General features: G+C 45.6%; 1 protein-coding gene across 7 annotated transcripts in view; it reads right to left on the bottom strand.

The window, feature by feature from the left end:
- Window positions 1–20,172, bottom strand: part of CASZ1 (castor zinc finger 1) — a 208,169-nt gene that overhangs the window by 13,972 nt on the left and 174,025 nt on the right. For 5 of the 7 annotated variants that reach the window (XM_037378585.1, XM_037378583.1, XM_037378581.1 and 2 more), the window contains 10 exons: window positions 19,863–20,027; window positions 17,133–17,305; window positions 15,494–16,362; window positions 13,482–13,626; window positions 12,212–12,275; window positions 9,505–9,665; window positions 5,946–6,068; window positions 4,248–4,583; window positions 2,319–2,517; window positions 1,604–1,775 (listed from right to left, as the gene is read on the bottom strand). In XM_037378585.1, the coding sequence (XP_037234482.1) occupies window positions 1,604–1,775; window positions 2,319–2,517; window positions 4,248–4,583; window positions 5,946–6,068; window positions 9,505–9,665; window positions 12,212–12,275; window positions 13,482–13,626; window positions 15,494–16,362; window positions 17,133–17,305; window positions 19,863–20,027 (2,407 nt within the window). The remainder of the gene's footprint in view (window positions 1–1,603; window positions 1,776–2,318; window positions 2,518–4,247; window positions 4,584–5,945; window positions 6,069–9,504; window positions 9,666–12,211; window positions 12,276–13,481; window positions 13,627–15,493; window positions 16,363–17,132; window positions 17,306–19,862; window positions 20,028–20,172) is intronic. The other 2 variants (XM_037378582.1, XM_037378587.1) reach the window with 1 other exon arrangement.

The raw sequence follows: 20,172 nt of genomic DNA, 5'->3' as shown, positions 1-20,172 counted from the left end.
AGCCCAGCCTATAGGCATATTTACATACTGCTGGATGCATGTGCCCCATCACTCCCCAAAATAAACACTGCTGACACATGCACAGCCTGTAGATGCCTTGCTGCCAAAAGACTCCTGAATCACCCAGCCCATCTTTAGCTCACAGATAGTGTTTTACGCGCATGCCAAGCTTATGTTTGTTTAGGTATTGCACTCCCCCACAGCCCCACCTCATGTGCCCTCCCCATCACGTAGTGCTGTTCTTTGGGATGGAGAACAAACAGTGCTGGCGGGACTGAAACAGTATCAGCAAAGGGCAGGTGAAGGCTCGCCTGTTGCTAGGGCATTCGAGCAGGCTGGGTGTCATGTATCATTGTCCTGCTTTGTCTAGCCCCTGCTATCACCTGAAACACCTAAAGTTGAGTAAATAACAGCAACTGCTCAACCTACTGACGTGTAAATGAGACCTAGGTAAGTACTGGCTCTGGTGTGTTGACACTCATTACCCTGGTTACCACAAACAAGCTACCATTTGGGTATACATTCACGATGTAGTCAAAGCTGAAAAGAAAAGTTTGGTTTTGGTTATTGTGGCTGTTTCCCTGCAATGTGAGAGAACAGCAGCTGTAGAAGTGTTATTCTGAACCCTGCTTTGGTTCAGCCTTTGCTCCAACCAGGAGTGATAGGGAGGACTGGGGCTGTGATACCGTAAAGCCAAAACACAACTTGAAGGGTTAAGTGAATCCAGGCAGTTCAGGATAGAGCTCTGCTGGAGCTGTGAGATTTCAGCTCTAGATACCTCCCTGGGAATGCATTCTGCTTTCTTTTCTTACAAATTCGTTTTGCCATCTTTACACCAGAGGCACCTAGCTTTAATAACTACTGCAGTGCTGCTAATAATTTTGGCAAGTGGGCATGCCCTAGTCTGAGGCTGTGCTGCTGCATCTCAGGCGCTTCCTTGGCCGGGCCTTGGTGGGAGGCCGGCACAAAGGCACAGCGCCGCACTCCCTGCTGCTCACAGGGGGCTGCGGGAATCGTCTTGGAGGAGGGAGCAGGCTACTGAACGCTCTTCTCCACACCTGCGGCTCCAGTTATCTGCCCTTTGCCCTTCAGTACACTGCACTGGCAATGGCTAAAAAGAAGTTTCATTTGAAACTGCCTGGAATCAGGCAAAGCAGCAACTTCCTTGATACAGAAAGAACGTTTGCACAAGGCACTCATCAGAACAGGCACTTCCCCTATGCATTTTTTTACTCCTAAGCTCACCCTTAAACTCTACCCAACACATGCAGTAGGCCCAAAAGACTACAAAGTACAAGAAAAGGTACTGACAAATAGATAAAAAGGAAAAACGATGGGGAAGCTGCACCTCAAGATGTGTATATATAAATAAAATCCTCTATATTACAGTTTCTATCCCTTTAACGTGGGTTTATTTGGGAAAACATCCTTCAACTCAAGCGGATCAGGAACTGCTTTCTGTTCTGTTCCATTTCTTGTTCAGTGATTTAATGACCAAATACATCTTAAGCATAACTCGCAGGCTCTAACTCATGGCATTTTTAGCCTGGACATGGGACAGACCACATGAGAGAGGCGACAGGGGAAAAAGAAGAAAACTCACCTAGTCTGCCACACTCTTCGCGCTTGGTAAAATACTTGAAGCCATTAGCTGCCCTTCTCTCTGCCTTCTCGTGTTTCTTCACGTGCCAGGGCAGCTTGGTGGTGATGTTAGTCACAAAGTAGCAGCCAGGACGAAGACAGTGATAATGCCCTCGCATCCTGAATTCACAGTGCTGGAGAGGAGCAAACAGGCAGGTTGCTTTAAGCATATCTAAAACAAATACACTCTCATCTGCTTGCTCCTAACGCTGTCCCTCTGAGACATGAGAGAGAGGCCTGAACTGATACTCTAGATCACATCCATTTTATCTTCCACATTCTGCAGCGCAACCTTGCTCCCTGTTGTGCATTTTGTATTGCTGTCATGTATTCTGTATTGCACTGTTCTACATCGACATATCCCAAACCTAACTCACTCACTCGTGGCTTTCCCTGGTATTCATCACAGATTTTTATCTCATCTCATGTCTCTTAGATCATTCCAGTTGCCTTGTCCACTTCACCCAAGTCAAAGAAACACAAAAGCACTGCAATTTTCATTTTGATGGAAACCAAGCATTTTGCTTGACCACGTAATTAAGACCCTTCCATGGTTCTGTAGTTAGATGAGGAATGAAACACTCAGCCTCATTTCCTATTGAGTGGTCTACTTATCTTTCTTACTCTTCTCCCCCACACACAGTCCGGCTAGAACACTGCTTTTTGAATGCTCTTACCTGGTTTGGACAGAGACACTGCAGTGAATAGTAAGCAAACTGGTCTCGCACGTTCACCAAATTATTGTTGGGGTTGATGTGGTCCAGGCAATGGGATTCAGCTTTGCCAGAGGTTTTGCACACATATTTGCAGTTCCCAAAGAGACAGTGGAAGTGGAATTTGTTGGCATACTTGCAGTCCGTTGCCAGGCAGGGATCGCTGGAATACATCCAAAATACAATCATCACCTTCACTCATTTCACACATTTGTTTCTTTGCCAAAATTTAATTCAAGGGGAGCCCAGCTGAAGCCTCTGTTCCAAACGTGGCCTACACATCTCCCATAGCCACCTTCCTCTTTAGTAATTGATGCTGGCAACACTACTGCAATTCCACCAAGCTAGTGCACTCTCTTAAGATTATTACAATACAGCAATGCATGGTGGGTTCTGTAGTCTTTCTTTGAGGGCCACACTCCCAATTTAAAGCTCTCTCAAGATCTGGATCAATGCTGTTTTGCCCCTTCTGCCTGTACTTACCTCAACGGATTCTCCCAACTCAATCTTGTGTAACTGAAATGAAACTTTTGGGCACACACAATTGCAAGATGGCAGGGCTTCCCCCTGATTAGACAAAAATCAGCAGTGGCCTCTTTAACCAGCTAAATGGTTTTGGTACCTTGCTCCCCCCACCCATTCCATGGATTTCTGACTGCACAAACAGAGGCCAGATTGGAGGCAGCTGAACATTGATCCCTTGGATGCCAAGCTCTTTACCCAATGGTACCTACTCAGATACGTGAAACAGAATGTACTTCTTTGAAAGCAGACAAACCATTGTCAGTAGACCACCCAGAGACTGATAATCCACCAGCCTGACTAACTAACTGAGCTGTAATGCCTAACCTGATCATGGGCTCGTGTCCTCCTGTAAACCATGTAACTTCCGTGCCTCTTTCTGTGTAACAGAAATAACACCAACATCACAGCAACACTGTGGAACTTCGTTAATGTTTTAAAAGAAGTGCAGCAAGGTCTGTTACCTTCTGCCAGACACCTCCCTTGTGAATTACTTTGTAAACCAACACTACAAAACCAGCGGCAAGGAATTTAAGGGGACGCATTACACTTGTACAGAAGTTCAGCCAGGACAGCAAAATTCCACAAATCTGAGGTAAAGGGAGAATCACTCTCTGTTCCTTGAGCTGCTGAGAGACCCGTGGCTAGTATGGCAGAGTCAAGCACTTATGCCCCCTGTACTATCTGACCCCCCTAGTTGTCTTCACTGAGAAAAAAAAAATGAAGCTGCATTATACTGAGATACAGATGGCATTCCTAGGAAAAGGTCACAGAGCTTACTGGGGACAAATCCAGCAGAAATCCAGCAAGCTTCCTTTTCAGCAATCTGTGAAGATCTACTCTTAGTTAGTTCTGTATACTTTGCTGCAGTAACACCTCATCTTTGCATGACTGAGCACTCCGTTGCCCACCAAAGTTTGCTCAACCACAGAAACTCATGGTATGCCTCAGACATGTAGCAGGATGGAGGTGGGCTAGTCAGGTGTCCTGCTGAACACTTTGAAGATGCTATGCTTCCTCTGTAGCCTTCAGTGTCAAAAATACTGCAAAGATGCATGTATTTCTTTACACATCTCGTGAGGTATGAGAAAGGCTTCAGTGGTATGTCAGCAAGTTTATTTCCTCTCTAAACTCATACCTAAAGGTGCTCCCAGATGTGCTTGAAAATCCTGTTTTTTTCCTACAATAACTGAAGGTATTTTCTAGAATTTATAGAAGTAAATTTTATGTGAGATAAAACCCAGAGCACTTTCTAGACAGAAGGTCTCTCAGTGGGCGAATACAGAGGTAGTACTACAGCTCTGAGGAGTGGTAAAGAGGGGACTGCAAGGCTGGAGAGGGCATAAGGAGGCGAGCAGCACTGCAACTTACTTCTCCTGGAACTGGAGGAATCCGGGTTTGACCTGAGGCTTGGCATTCTCCAGCGAAGTTGTTGCCAAGGGTGAAGTTGCCAGGTTAGGCACTGATGCTGGGATCTGAGGCATCTGGGGTATAGCTGAAGCCAGCTGCTTCCAAGCTAGCAGTGTGGGGGCAGAGGGCACAGTAGCTGGACTTGGAGTGGGCACATCGAGGGCAGGAGCACTTGCCATGGTGACAGAAGTAGCAGATGGTGACGAAGGGGCCAGTGAAGCTTTATTCTCAGTAGCAGTTGAGAAGGGAGACTCAGAGTTACTTTTCACAGTTCCACCCTCAGTTCGGAAGTGAAAACTGCAAAAAAAGACAGTGTAATTCAGACATAAATTCTTGACCATTGCATTCAACTTGATCAAGCACCAAAAAGAATGTGGCAGGAGTCTACAAATTAGGTGAGGTTAAATTCTAAAAGGGCCCTGAAAACTTGATGGCTTGATTTAGGGGCCTCCTAGATTGTCTGTGAAGAGAAGGCAATTCACTAAGAGGGGTGGAGACAGAAAGGTGCAAAAACCATGTTTTGAAATAAGAGACGCAAGAATTGCTGCAGTCAGTAAGATCGATATGCCTACGAGGGCAGCTTCCCACAGCTGTTGTGAGAAGCCAACAGTTTGTTGCAGTGAACCATCCAATGCCAGAGACCAACTGTGCCAACAGATCTTTCTGTTGCAACATCTCCTTCCCTTTAAACCCCTTCAGAATCAGTCATGTGGCCAGCTGGTGAAGGCCTTACTCATTCTTTACTCAGGCAAATCTTCCATTGCCTGTAAAAGGAACTTGGCGTGGTACTGAACTGCAGATTATGCTTTGTAGAAATCTGCAACAGGGGAAATTTCCAGTATCCCACCCTTCCTTTGCTAGTCCCCTCACTGTAACAGTGGGAGCGTATCTTAAATTCATTCTTCACCCAAGAGTCATCTAGAGTTCTGAGCTTGTTGTACAGCCTCTGTAATATAGGCCAAATCACCTCACCTACAGTTCCAGCTACTAAACTCTGCGCTGTCTACTACTTTCCAAAATGATGTGAAATGGCAAAGGGTTTACAATATAAGAACATGGCAAGGTGAGAAGGAGGTTGCTGGACAGTTTGACTGCTTCGTTTCCAGATTCTTAGCCACATGGTATGAACCTCTTAAACAAAACCATATAAACTAAGGGCTAGGGAAAACTTGTTAAAAGACATTTGTCATGACAAGACAAAGAACACTAAAATGCTTTCTAAACCGTGGAGCTGTCTGCTCCACGGAAAGTCTGTATCCAGCGACAATGGCTGTGTTTACAGGATCTTCTCCCTCCCGTACCTGCTTATTTCTTTGTATGGTATATTTGTGTGCTGTGAGAAATATGGGTCTCCTTGAACACACTGTCTGTCGAACAGGCTATAGACAAACACAAATGTCCAATTCCCAGCCTTGCCAACACTTTTTCACAAGTTGAGGACATGTATTGTAAAACAAAATTGAAGAGGACATAGTGTTCTGCAAAAATTTTAGCTGAGCACATTTGCCCAGGAAGCATGTGGATGCCCAAATTGCTGCCCTTAGGACTGCCCCCATTCCTGCTCTTGAATAGTGACTCAGTAAGGGCTCTTCTTGTCCTGCAGTGTGCATCTTGTACGGTTTTCTCAAGGTTTCCCAAGACTCGCACTCTCCTACTTACTTGGCATGCTTGATGGCTCCATCCAGGGTGCTGAAGAGGGCACCGCATTCCTCCACGACACAATGGAAATGCACCTTATGAAGAAAGTCGCACTGTGCATCGCAGAAATCCTTGGTACCAAACCTGGCCAAAGCAGACAAGCAGGCATCTTACGGAAGGCCCCAGAAGAGAAGCAGTGTTGGAACACACAGATTTTGTTTTTCAACACTACTACCATTCTCTTTTCTAACACCACTGTCCCTGCTGCACAAAAGGCACTGCTGGCATTGTTGCTTGATTATTGCCTGTTATATAGATCTGAACATGCAGAACAAGAACCTAATTTCTCTCGAATTGAACTTGACTGAAAAACTCCCATTCACTTTTAGTGGGAACAAAATACAGAACTACTCTGAAACAAAAGATGAAAATCGTTAGTGATCTTGAACATCTACATACAAAAGCCAAGGTTCTGAGGAACGATCGAAGGTTAGCAAATTAAAGGCAATCCAGACAAAAAGGACACTGCTGAAACATTACAGGTCTTCCCCCTCTCCCCCTTTCAATTTACTGAGAGTAGCAAAAGGAAGAAACAACAGAGGTCCAAGGGAATCTAGATCCCAGAATCTGCCCACCCCCACACCTTGAAACAACAGGGTTATCACACTGATGGGAGAGACAAAGTATCACCTATATAACAATTACAGTCTAGTATGCACAAATACTGAAAAGCACGATCCCTGAAGTACAGAATAAACAATGCTGCCCTGCAAAAACCAGAGCAAAATCCATTGTCTAAGATTTGCCTCTTGTCATCGTGGAGGAAATGATCAAGAGGGCAAAACCAACTAAGCCTCGTTTCACTGCTTATCCACTGCTGAGATTCTCTGGACTTAGTAAGAACAGCACAAACACTTGTAATTTCAGGAAACTCCAGAATCACAGGGAATATAGAAGTCAAGTAAAAAACACCGGTAGGAAGGATTTGAAACTTAACAGGGGACTCTTGCATAATTAAGATACAACAAACTACAATTGCTCCGATGAGCAGGAAAGCAAGAAACAAACAGCAGCCTGTGTGGTCCCAGGAGGGACCCCTTAACAATTTGAGAGTAAAGGAAAAAGAAAATAAAACTTGTACGGGAGAAGGAAGGTCAGCGGATACAGAATACATGCAGTCAGTTAAGGCTTGCAGGGAGAAGATGGAAGGAAAGCAAAGGTGTGGTAAGAGATAAGAAACCAAGCTACTGCAAGCCAAAGGTGTTGTTTTATCAGGGACGAGAGTGTTTGTACTTAGGAGGAGGGTCCAATAAAAATTGGAGGTGATGAGTCAAAAATGACTGCCTTATAAAATTTGCTTTGGATGGGAAAACTAAAGACAAAGCAGACAATCGGGGATAAAACGAAGAGCTTCTAGAAGAGCAAATAAAAGGACTGGTTAGAAAATACAAATATGCACAAATCAGCCAGTCTGGATGATGTATGTCCTGAAGTGCAATGGAAATTAACTCACAAACTGATTCATTACTATTTGCTATTTTTTAAGCCATAGAGAAGAGGGAGGTACTAGGAAACTGACAAAAAAAAGAAAAATCAAAAATCTAGGTACTGATTCATTCAGGGGAAAAAAAAAAAAAACCCCACACAAGTGATCTTTGGCAATTATCATACCTCTAGTCTTAACTTCTCCTTCCAGTAAAGTAATGGAACAAATATTAAGAGGGAGGAGAAAATCATTAAACATCTAGAGGATAAAGGAACCATGAGCAATAAACAGCATCAGGATTATAAAGAATAAATCTTGCCAGACAAATTTAATTGCTTTTTTTGATAGAATTACAAAATTAGTGGATGAAGGGATGCAATATATTTGGATTTTAGTAAAGCATTTTGATACAGTCTCACATATGCTTAGAATTAATTCAAATTGGCCTGGATGTGAATGCTACCTCATGGATTGAAAACTGGCTGAAGGACTGTAAACAAAGGCTAATGACAAACAGCAACGTATTGAGCTGGGAGGAGGCATCTTGTGAGTGCTGCAAGGATGACTTTGGTTAGGTCTGAGCTTATTTAACATCTTCATTAGTAATCTAGGAGAAGGAGTAAACAGCATGTTAATGAAATTCACAGAAGATACTAAACTGGGAGGAGTTGGCAACACCAGTGCAAGAGGAGAAAATAACACTGAGAGGCCTTGCAAGACAAGGGAGAAGGTTCAGAACACGAGAGTCATTTTTGAAACACACAGCTAATACATCTGGGGGTGGGGGTCTATTTTTACACATAGGGGACTCATGAGAGCAACGTTAAAAGCAATCCTGTGTAACAGGGGGTGGTAAACATGATACATATACATTATGCAGTATAGATGCAAACAAGGTAGCACAATTGCAAACTGCATATTATGGGGGCAGAAAGCTTGTTCTATCTGGTCTGGCGATACAGGAATGACAGCCCAGTTCTGCACCCATCCAGGGAACAGCAAGAACAACAACAGCAACAACATGATCAGCAGGCTGAAGGGAGTAATTTACAAAGTCAGATTAAAGTAAATAAGCTTGGTTAAACGGTATGCTAAAAGTCTGCGACTATCTGACCGAGGTGAACTCCAATTGCAGAGACGAATTATCTGCTGTGGTTCAAGGGGATATAACCAGGATAACTGCAACAAAATTACAAAAGGGAAATTCAGGCTGCATACCATGAAAAAAATCCTGACATTGAAACATATTAGGTGGTAGAATAATGCTCCCAGAGACAAGAAAATAGCCACACTGCTTGGCATAATTACAACTAGGCTGGACAAAATGCAAATTGACTGCAGGGAAGGATCTCACACTGGCCAGAGGCAGATGGACTAGAAGGCTTTCTAGCCTTCCTATCAAAGTCTGTGATTTCCAAAGTGTCCACAGGCATTTGCAGGCAACTATCTGTGTCAGAGCACAAACCCTTATATGTCTGCCTGGGTGTATCTGTGTCTGTCTCAAAGCATGTGTCTGTCTGGGCATGTATGTGCATGTGTCTGTGTGTGGGTGAGTTTTGTATCTCTTCCATTTTTCTTTTGAGCCTCCTCCTCTACAACAGAACCAGCAGAAACCATCCCATACCCCTTATACTCAGTTCCAGTGGGCTGCTCCCATGATCGGAGGAAATGCCACAGCAAGCATGTTAAGGCTTCTGTGATCTGTGTGTAATAACTAAACATGGCCAAACAGAAGTTCAGTGCTAAGAGCCAGGTGCAGCGGGTCCCCTGGACTTGCAGACTGTAAAGAGGTGCCTATGATGATGTCTAGGCTAACAGTGAAGGTTAACGTGAAGATCCATGCTCATAGGTGGTTCTCAAGATCCCTTTGCAAAATTATTCTATGTGGATAGATATTTCTTACAGGATGTTAACCCCTACTGCAGCTAGCTGGGACCAGGGACTAAATGCACTCCAGAAGGTGATCAGCACGTCACAGAATAAGGCTTTTACATTCAAGAGAACTCTGCATTCAAGTGAGAACTAATGAGCCAGACACTTTGCAAAGGAAGTGATTTTCCCTCCCCTCTATTCCCAGTTCCATGCTCTCCTTACCGGCGCAGGTACATCTTCCATGGCTCAGAGAGCTTCTCCTGGACAAGTGCCTTCACTGCCTTGCCCAAGTACTGTGTTGGCTCTCCAGCCCCAGCCTGGCTGCCATCTCCTTCTGTCTTAATGTTCAGCAGGTTGCCAAGGCTGGCACTGGTCTTGGACATCTGGAACAAGAACACAGACACTGCATCAGGCCCAGCACACAGCGTGGACACTGCCAGTCTGGATACCCTCAGGACTGTCCCACAGAAAGCTGTGTCTTCAAAGATTAAGAGAGAAGACAAGAAGTCTGCGCAGGCTGCCTCAACTGCATCAGCAAAACTTAGTAACACCTCACCTCTGCATCCTCCACCCAAATATCACAAAGTACGCGGCTGCCCATCTAATATTCATGGCTCTTGTGTAAAGCAGTGACACAACTTGTCTGTTTGATACATGGGGAAACTGAGGTGCAGAGAGACATACCCTCCTGGCGTATGGAAAAGGTGTGCAGGCTTAAACATTACCAGCCCTACACAGCTCCTATAAAATGCTGATCTCTTAGTACAGAGCTAGCGATAGAACTAGTAAGCTCTAATTTTTATTTCAAATCATCTTATCCCAGCCACAAGGATGTCTCCTTCTTTAAAGTGACTGTCAGGTATGTCTTGGGCTAGGGGGGGCACAGGGTATCTCACTCAACTGGGGAAAAATTCTGGCTCCACTGAAGTTCCTGGAAAATTCTTACTAACTTCAATAAAGAAATTATGTCACTTTCTGTGCTAAATGGACATACCCTCTGCAAAGCAGGACTTGGGACTCACAATTTGCATTGTGTGAAAGGCTTCAAATAGATTCTGCACAGAGACAGTTTAGAGGTCCAGGCATATGATGTGCAGGACAGAAAAGAGTGCTTAGGGAGAAAATTTTCTTTCAGAATAAAAACGCAATTTCCAAGACCCTTTCTTGCTTTGCTGTGTTCTCAGTTACCTTCAGTAACAACAGTGAATTTCACAGCATGAATAAAATGCAGGATTTGGCCCAATACTTGCGTTATAAACTCCACCCCACTTGAGGATCTCTAAGCCCTTTGTAAATATCAGTTAATTAAGCCTGACAACCCCCTAAATAAACTGCACTGCGCTACAGGAACCTTGGCTATTCGAGGCTCTCTTAATGCCCCCTGAAGGTAAAGCCCCTGCTGCTATGTGGAGACTGCAGCTCTTTATGGCTGGAGTCAGAAATTCAGCTCGTCTTTTTTCCATTGGTGTTTGCTGGGCATTCAATTCCTATAAAGGGTTCTTTTTCCTGATAAGTAATGAAGGGCTCCTCCACAAACAGAAATTGTGGGCAACAAGAGGAAGAAGCAAGCGTGATGTGTTCCTGAGCACAGTGAGCTTGATTCTGCAATCCTTAGTCCTGAAATAGGCTCCTTCAAATCAGCGGGCTCTATTCTCTGCTGGTTTATCCTCGGTTAATCCCATTCCTTTAAAAAAGGAGCAGGCCTGAAGAACTCTTGTTTTGTACCTGTGCTGCACTTACTTTGCACTACAGAGTCTTACGTGGGACTGCACATAAATGCTTATTTCTGAGCATATGCCTAAATCTCATATTCTCCTGGAGTTTTTTTTTTTCAAGTGATGTATCTATCGAAAGAGGACTTCTCTGAGCTAGGACCTTCAAAATGACTCAGGACCCCAGACTCACTAGAGAAAGAGCTGCATATTTGGAATCACTGAGGGGACAATACACAGGAATGAATAAGAATTTAAGTTTAAAAGGGAACATCAAAACCCCAGTGTAACTGAGAGCCAATGGAGGAGAAAAGTGGCATAAGGATAAAAGCAGAAATTAAACAACACAGAGAAAAAAAAAAAGAGTGATGAAATAAGAGAGAAAGGAGGTGAGAGATTACTAGGCAAAGTCACTCTGCCCCCTCCTGAGGGTTATATGGCCTCGATGCATGTAATGCCCAGAGCCACGGGGATGGCAATAGTTATGCCTGTAAAACCTATCACACAGCAGAATATTAAAGCATGGCTCAAAGGCTGCCCTGATCTCTACTGCAGTTGTATACAACGGCAAAATTAATCTTGGTACAGTAGAATTTATCATGTGAAAGGGAAATATATATTTGAGATGATGTATAATTTAAGGAAAAAGTAAGGAAAAAGAAACCGTGCATTATCCAAAATAAATATTCTAGAACATGGTAAAGGAGGCTCTGTTGGACACCATTACTCACACCAGAAAGACAGAAATTGATGATTTTGGCTCAAAACTTATAATTTTTTTCATCTCTTTCATAAAAACAAATTATTATCCTCCCCCAGTGAAAAAAAATGTTTTTGAGTAAATAAACAAAACGAGTAACTATAAAAAGACAGAAGTTGCCAGGTTCTGGAAATAAAAATGAAAGGGAAAAAAATAATAATAATAAAAAAAATATCTTTCGGAGCCCTCCTCTGTCTAGAAAGGAATGAAAAAAAAAAAAAAAAAGGTGTCAGAGGCTGCAATATATTTCTTCAGCCAGTTCATTAAATTAATTCGTAAGCAGTGGCTCTGAAATTATACCCGATGAAAAATGGTCTCAAAATTTAAATGGTACAAACTCATCTTATTAGAGGCAAAACATTAAAAAACAAACGCATCTCTTCCCCCCCTCCCCGCTATCGCAGCTTTAATTTCTCTTGGTGGGGGGAATGAAAGGCGTTTGATGGATGGCTCTTACCTTATTCATAAGCGAGGATAAAAGAGATGAATTTGCCGAGACTGTGTGGCCATTTGATTCATTACTGGAACACACAAACCAACAGGGTTTAGTTAAGATGTGCACAGGGACTATGAGCACTGAGATTAATCCTTCTCCCTTCAAGCTGCCTCACTCCTCACCTGCTACATCCGGAGGAAGAGAATGGTGCCCACCCTCCCTTGGGCAGGCCAAACTCATTTACTCGTGATGGCCAAGATGGAGAGCAAGAGGGCCCCAAGTCTGCAGAATTTAGTTTGTTCAGCTCTTGCACAGTCCAGACCCCTTCTCCAGTATCCACACCATCACACTTTCTCATTAGCTGACTCACAACCCAGCCCATGTTTTACTTCTTCATCCCGCTAGAACTTTCAGAAATATGCCACAAAACCCGGGGGATGTCAACGGAAGACTCACACCGCCAGGGACACAGGCCCCCTCGGCAGCAGAGAAGGCAAGGCAACAGTCCTTAGGGCCACAGCAAAGCATGCTGAAAGGCAACCTTAGTATTGCACGTGCATCAGTAACAGTTACATTTGATACAAGTGCTGGGGTCCCAAACTGAGGCTTGTTTAAACGGAACGTATGACACAAAGGTCAAAGTGGAGTGGGCTCGCTTAACCCCAGTATCAGTTCTTCCACCGTTTTTCCATAAAAGACAATCCCCTAACACTCCTATCCTGAGCAGAGATGCTGGACAAGGGGGATACGCACTTTGAGACAGATGCATTCACATCTGCGCGAGTGCAGATTCATCACCTGTAACCACAGGTCAGCACCCGCCAGACCAGAGTCAGCCTGACGCTCAGTTGTTTTGTGTGTCCCGTTTCTCAGGAAGGTGCCTCTCTCAGACCTGATTCAATGCCCTGTTACATCAATGCAAATGCTCCTGCTGGGAGCATGCTGAAATGCAGCATTGGAGAAGCCTTCGACCAGCTCTTGGTGATGACAGCAGGAATATCTATGTGAAAGAAGCTTTGCCAGTAGCTCGTTTTGCAGAGGGGAGCACAAGAGGTAAGGCTCTTGTCAAAGAATCAGTAGGTGCTTGTAAGCCCAAAAAAACATCTGGAGAACATGTGCTTGAGAGGGAGGAAAGAGAGCCTCCCTGCCTTCAGTTTGGGGGCATCCGACTCAGCCACTGTGAAACTGCCTTTCACCAACACGTTGTGTCCTCTCCTATTACAGGTATGGAAACTTCTCAGAGCCTGATGCTGGGAAGAGCTAAGTGTGCCTGCCTCTGCACTTCTCTCACCCGTGATCCTTGACGCTCAGGTCCAAGCTGTGCTCCTGCAAGGAGTCCTGACTGGTGGCAGATGATGATCCCATGGCCTCCACAGGTTCCTGCTTCACCTGAACTGGATTGAACCGTCCGGTAGCTGCTGGCTGTCCATTCCCTGCTTGAGAAAAACACCAAAATTAAATGCAAAAATTAAATGAAAAATGTAGGCCTAAAATGAGGTTACAATGGCAAATAAGTAAGTTAAATTACTAGCACAAGTGCATAAATGGAAAAAGCAAAGAAGAAGTGTGGGGGAAGGGAAGTGCTGGGATTGCTGGTCAGCGTTTATTGCCAAGCTGACATGATGGGTTCTGACGTCCACTCCAGCGTGGAAATTCTTCAAGTGATAATTATTGCAAAATTATGTCAAAGTTGTCCAGGCTATGGGCCCTTTAAAGGAGAAGGGCGGAAGGAGCGTGGGGGAGACCTGATTCTCTGCACAAACTGTCATAACTAATTTGCGGGGCTGCCTCTTAAGCGTTTATTAAAGACTCTGTTAATGCTGAGGCAATGTGGCAGCTTTCGACTGCTAGTCAAGCCCCCTTTCTCATCCCCAACCCCAGTGTTGCCGTAGCGACAGCGATGGCCCGCCACTGCGCCTGCCCAGCAGGAGCATCTGCCCGGCCCGGGCTATCGAAGGTGACAGCCAATGGGATCAGTTCAAACTGCGCGACCTCTCGCCACCACCATCACGCCGTCCCCCGCAAAATTCTTCTTTTTGGGGAGGAGGTTTAGTGCTGAGCCCATGAAAGAAAAATTCAAATTAACAGAAGAGAAAAAGAGGGAAGGGGGGGAACCAGGAGGACAAATTAAAGAAAAAAAAATTAGGAAGAACAGCAAAGAAAAAAGGAGGGAAAAAAAGTTGCTGACAGGAACATGTCTGCAGAGCTTTTTTCCACAATCCCCAAGTGACTAAAATATTAATTTACCCTCCGGCAGTACAGCTGACGGCGAGCTGCTTCTCAGACAGCAAGTGGCATTTTATTAAAGAATAAAGGAAAATAGTTCCCTCAATGACCTTTCTCTGCTTTAGGAAACAATTTTTCAAATAATAATTTTAAAAGTATGTGAAAGTTCCCCTCCCTCTTTAATCAGATCACTTCATCCTACTCCCTCGGTTGCTCTGGGTAGGAAGGGGACACAAGCAGCACCCGCGGGGCCAGGGGCCAGCAGCCTGCCCTGGGGCGGGAGGCTTGGGGCAGCCCAGAGCCACCGGGCTCTGCCAGGGAGAGCCTCCCTCCGTGACGCCCCGTCACCCACCGCGAGCTGCCCGTGTTCAGCAGGAGATTGTGGCGGTACCCTCTGCTCTGGAGAGAGCCCCGCATCCCTGCTGGCAGCTGGGCATGGGCAGCAATCTGCCCCGCTCTAGCACAGGGCTGCAGGGACAGAGAAGCACAGCCTGCAGGAACGCAACAGGAGAAAGGTCCAGTTTGTGGGCTGCACCAGCGCTGTCTCCGAACCCACAGCTGGGACAGGAGCTGCAGCACAGAACCAACCCGGCAGACCAGAAATACAACCGGCAGTGAGCTACAGGATCTGCACCGCTAGGCCCAGCTAAAACTCAACACAGCCTGCAGACAACTTAGGCTGCCGTGCAGCTGGCAAGTACTGGCCGGGCATCTTCATTTCTGTTTTTAAAAACAGTGCCTCTCTCTTTTCAGCCTACAGCACGCCAGGCAATACACACGGCAACACTCCTCCTCCACAGCTGGTAAGCGCCTGCTCCATTTGTGGGCAAAGCTGCACTCCCTGCCTCTCTCTGGCCGTGTGAGCACAACCAGGCTCCCCAGGAAGCCGTGCCAAGGCTGACCTCTTCACGGGTTCACTGGGCACGACTAAATTTATTCTCCTACTTATGTTCCTCTGCTGCCTCCTCCCCACCTCCATTCCCATGGACAACTGGGTGGCTTCTCATTCACTCCTCTCCAAGCCATCAGGCAGTGCTCTTCCTCCCACCACTAGCAAAACCGATGAGGGTAACTCACCTGCTTCAAGTGCCACAGAGGGCTTGAGTGCAGCTGCTGCCAGCCTGGCCATCATAGGAGAGATTAATCCCTTGCTAGCAGAGATCCTTTCCATTATAGATGCTGCTGGAGCTGGAGAAGAAGTAGCTGCTGGCTCACCAGATCCTGAGATGGCCTGGGATGAGGAATCCGTAGGAGCAGATGATGTTGGGTTGGTGCCAGAAGAACCAGCAGTCATCATATTAGCTGAGCTGGCAGGAAGCGGTGTAGAGACCCGACTGGGGATGATGGGGAAGAAGGATCCAGCTGTTCCAGGAAGTGTTGAGTTGGAGAGTGCCAGGGCCAAGGGTATATTGCTGGGAATAGCCTGGGAGAGCAGGCCGGAGATCTTGGTGGCTGGTGTCATGCTGTTGGCAGACTTGCTGGCCTGTGAGGAAGCAAGCTCAGCAGCAGAGGAGGGTGCAGCTGGGACTATGAGAGAAACGGAAGACTGCTGACTGGTGGGGGAGGCACTCAGGCTGGAGTTCTTTGAGCTCATAGCAGAGAAGTCAATAAGGTCATCATTACTGGACTCCTCTTGCTCATTATCCTTGGACCCCAGGAGAGAGGCAGGCAGGCCCAGCACTCCTGAGCTCCGGATGTGCCGGCGCTCATGTTTGCGTTTATGGGAGGTCATCTGGCTGGTGGAGGTGAAGGTGAAGCCACAGCCTGCCCTTATGCAGTGGAAGTGGTTGGTGGCCTTGCTGTAGACACAGCCCTCATACTTGCATTCCTCGTACTTGTAGAACTTCTTGAAGCCATCCTTGGCATAGGCATCATCTTTGATGTGGTAGCTCTTGTGCTTCTCAATGTCACACTTGTTCTTGAAGGTGAATGTGCACCCAGGGCGCCTGCAAGGGCATCGAGGAGGAGAGGGTGGTTGGCTGTGTGGGCCAGGAGCACAACGCAACTGCTGTCACCTGCCTCCCTCCGGGGTAAGGACCAGAGCCAGTAGGAGGCAATGGCCCCAGCAGCAGAGGGGTTGAGGAGCTTTATGCAGGTTAACCACTGACACCAAGGCAAGCAAAAATGCTGCCGTGTGAGAGAGCTGGGAAGCTCACTCTGCTCTGAGGAACAGCCACGGTAACATGGGGATGCAGGCACCCACCATGGAAAGTTCCAATCAAAATAGCAGCTGAAGGGGACTAAGGTACAAACTGTGCTTGGATTCCTACTCTTCCTGAGAACAGGAGCAATCAATAGAAGAGCATTTGTGTACAGAAGGCAGAGTCTGGCCCTGAAAGGGAAGAGCTGGCTGACTGTTGGCAGGAGAGAACTCTAGCATGGAAGTGCCATTAGCAGTGTATTAATGGCCTACTTCAGCCGCACTCTGAAAAGCCCTCTGATCTCTTTCCCAAATGTTTCTAGGATATATTTTCTAGTGGGTACCCTTCCCTCAGATCACCTCAGATCACACTCCTGCCTTCAGAGTGGTCTGTGGCAAGATCCCGGAAATCATATCTGCTCTGGAACATGAGTTCTCTCAAGAGCAGTACTGAGAAGGTCACAGCAGGAAAAAATCAAGTCCCTGTCTACACTCCTGAATTTATGACTCGGCAGGAGGCGGCAAACAGACCATGCAACTCTGAGGCAGGATTCCTCCCCTTCCCTGCTGTCTCACCTGCAGTGAAAGTGAGTGGTTTTCTGCCCATAGAACTGACATTCTACAGTGCCGCAGTCCTCCGTGGCACGGAACCGCTGAAACCCATCATTGATGAGCTGCGTGTTCTTCTTGTGAAAGTTCTCGTGGGTCATCACATCAGAGGTGCTTGTATAGACCTTGTTACAACCCACCTACCCCAGGCCAAAACAAGGAGTCGTCAGCACAGCGTTTTAGCAGCCTACCATTATTACCAGCAATAATAAACACACAAGGAGCACATATACATTTAACAGTTCCATTTATGCATTTCTGCTAGGAGTACTAAGCATCACTTTAATTCCCAACCTAAAGACTGATAGAGCAGCTGTGAAAAAACCCAACTCTCTGGGCATGAAACATTAAGAAAAAAATGGAAGGATGCACAGGGATTAAAAAAGCAGCTACAGATAACCATTCCTGCTTAGGGAGGCAGTAAGCAGGGTTCCTGCTCTTAAGGAGACCAGAACACTGACAGATGCCATTACTCCTTGTTATCTTGGAGCAACACGGAATGAATTAGGACTTTAATCTGTTTGGAGAATATAGAATTGAGTGGGAATGTGTTATTTACCTCTTTAGTCCCTCTGGGAGGTAAGGCAGGGTGGTGCAACACGAGGCAAATCTTTTGAACTTGTAACATAAGGGTTTCATTCTAGCAAAGCATAAACCCTATGTTCAGCTGATCTTAGGAAACCAGTGACTTTTTGTCCCCATCACTGTTCAAGACTATCACTTCAATAATTTTAAAACTCATGCAGCAAACAAGAATAGTGTGACAAGGACAGAATGCTGAAAACCTGCCTTCCTCTGGGTAAAGCGGGCAACTTTGCCATATTGAGTAAAAAAACACTGGAATCTGAAAATGTCCTCAGCCCTGCTGAGGGAGGATTTTTTTTTTTTTCCTTTTCTTCTCTAGCACAACGTGTGCCAATGCCTGCACCATCTCAGAAGTGAGGAGAACGAAAACACCACCTCTTAGTTCAGCCCAGGTTGATTCAAACAGGCAATAACAAAACCCATGACAAATACCCAGGGAAAAAAAAAAAAGGATCTCCAGCTATTTCCAATATAAAACAGCCTTTCTCTCTCCACACTGACACCTTGAAAAAAGACAGACCCTGCATGGCATTAAAAAAAAGAATTAAACAAAAACCTCCTTAGGAATAATTTGCAATACAGCTCTTGGTGCTAAAGCCTAAAAAAATGTCAGTTTATATAAACAACTAACTGAATTTTATCCACACCAATTATGGACAAAAAGAAAAAAAAGCCCATGAGATGGATGGCACAAATTCTGCCATTTAAGCAGTATTTTCTTTAATTGGGTGTTTATATTCAGACACCTTTCCTGTAAGACACTGCTTACATGGGCATTATTTTACTGGAAGACAGTGGGCACAGGATGGAATTAGCCATATATAGTTGTGTAAACGAGGGTCTCTATTCAAACTTGGTGTGGCTTAAAGCTGTAAAACACTCCTCGTGCTCTAAAGAAAAACTCAACAAATGCCATCCTAGTCAATTGAAGACACTAAACAATCAATATTATGGAAGCATAACAGAAAATGTCCTCAGTAGAAAGTCACATGAAGTTCCCAATTTATCAAATGTTGTAAGCACGTGTTTAAACCAGCCCCTATTCAGGACAGTACTCGAGTGCATGCCTAACATTTAAGTGTGTGCTTAAGCCCCATTGACTTCAGAAAGCTCACCTGACTTCAAGTTAAACATACGCTGAAGTCTATCCCAGCAAAGCATTTAAGCATGTGATTAAGGCCTTGTGACTTCAGCTTGGGGTCTTAAACTGTTGGGATAGGGCAGGAGGCAAGACCCGAGTTTTCAGAACAGAAAAGCTTTCCCCTAGGTTTGTCCTATTATTCTGTTTGTAACTACCGCACATTCTCATGGCACTGGTCTAGGCCACAATTCTGATGAAACAAGCACGTATCAAACCCTCTAATCTGAAGAATGATCAGGGTAAGACCTGAACAATCTGGTATGTCCGTGTCTAAAAACAGTAAGTGCGTCAGAGTGGCATCTATGCAGCAACTCCAACTCTGGTTACACTGCTGTTGAAGCCTGGCTGGCTCTTGCAACAAAGCTCCCAGCCTGTGCCACAGACCGATGCCACCAGGGAAGGAGATGGAGAACCAGGGGTGTTAAGTCTAGATATGTGACATTAAAGTTTAATTACTTTAGAAATTGATTATGGAGGAAATTAACCCAGTGTTAAAAGGCAAATGTGTCACTGAAAAGTCTGACTTCAAGGGAGTGACAGATCAGATCTGAGTAGAGGCAGTGCAGTGGCATCGCAGAGAGGTTCCCTGAATCTCAGAGAATGGGACTAGTTTGAACAAGTGAAGTCCAAGACTGAGGGCAAACCTGAAGACCTGCTTTGCCTCACTGCATGCACAAGGCTTATGAATGCAGAGAATGGTGCTTCCCTTCACCCTTCCTCACACCTGGCTGGGCGAGCGCAGTGAGGACAGGGCACAGACTCTTCAAAGAGGTGCCTGGATCAGAAGCGAGCAGGAGAAGCTATGAATGTCACCCCTTTGCTTCAAGACAGCCCCCCACTCTCTAACAAGGAAGTGCTGGGCTGCCTGAACTCGAGAATCCTTTCAGTCCACCCCAAAAAGGACAACACAGCTCAAACAATGGCTCTTCATTTGCCTTGTGCTCCCATCCCTTCCCCAGTCCAGCTGTTACCTGCATGCAGTGGTAGTGTGTGCTTTTCCCATTCAGGTGGCAGCCATGATAGTACACACTACAGTCATCCAAGGGGCTGAAGCGCATGAAGCCGTGCTGGAGGGAATTATCACGTTTCTTGTGCATGTTGTAATGCCGAATCACATCCTGTTTACTAGTGAATCTCTGGGGAGATACAGAGACAGACAGTGAGACACAAGTGATGGGAGTGGGTGAGCAATCCTGGGAGCACAGAGGTTTTTGTTGTTGTTAATCAAGTTATGGTACCAGGAGTTTAAAGCTCAGCGCTAATCACCCCAAGAGTCAGATT

Source organism: Falco rusticolus, chromosome 3, assembly GCF_015220075.1.
Source record: "Falco rusticolus isolate bFalRus1 chromosome 3, bFalRus1.pri, whole genome shotgun sequence".
In the NCBI taxonomy this organism is placed as follows: domain Eukaryota; kingdom Metazoa; phylum Chordata; class Aves; order Falconiformes; family Falconidae; genus Falco; species Falco rusticolus.
Note: the sequence above shows the minus strand (reverse complement) of the source record. Positions and strands in the feature narration are given on the sequence as shown.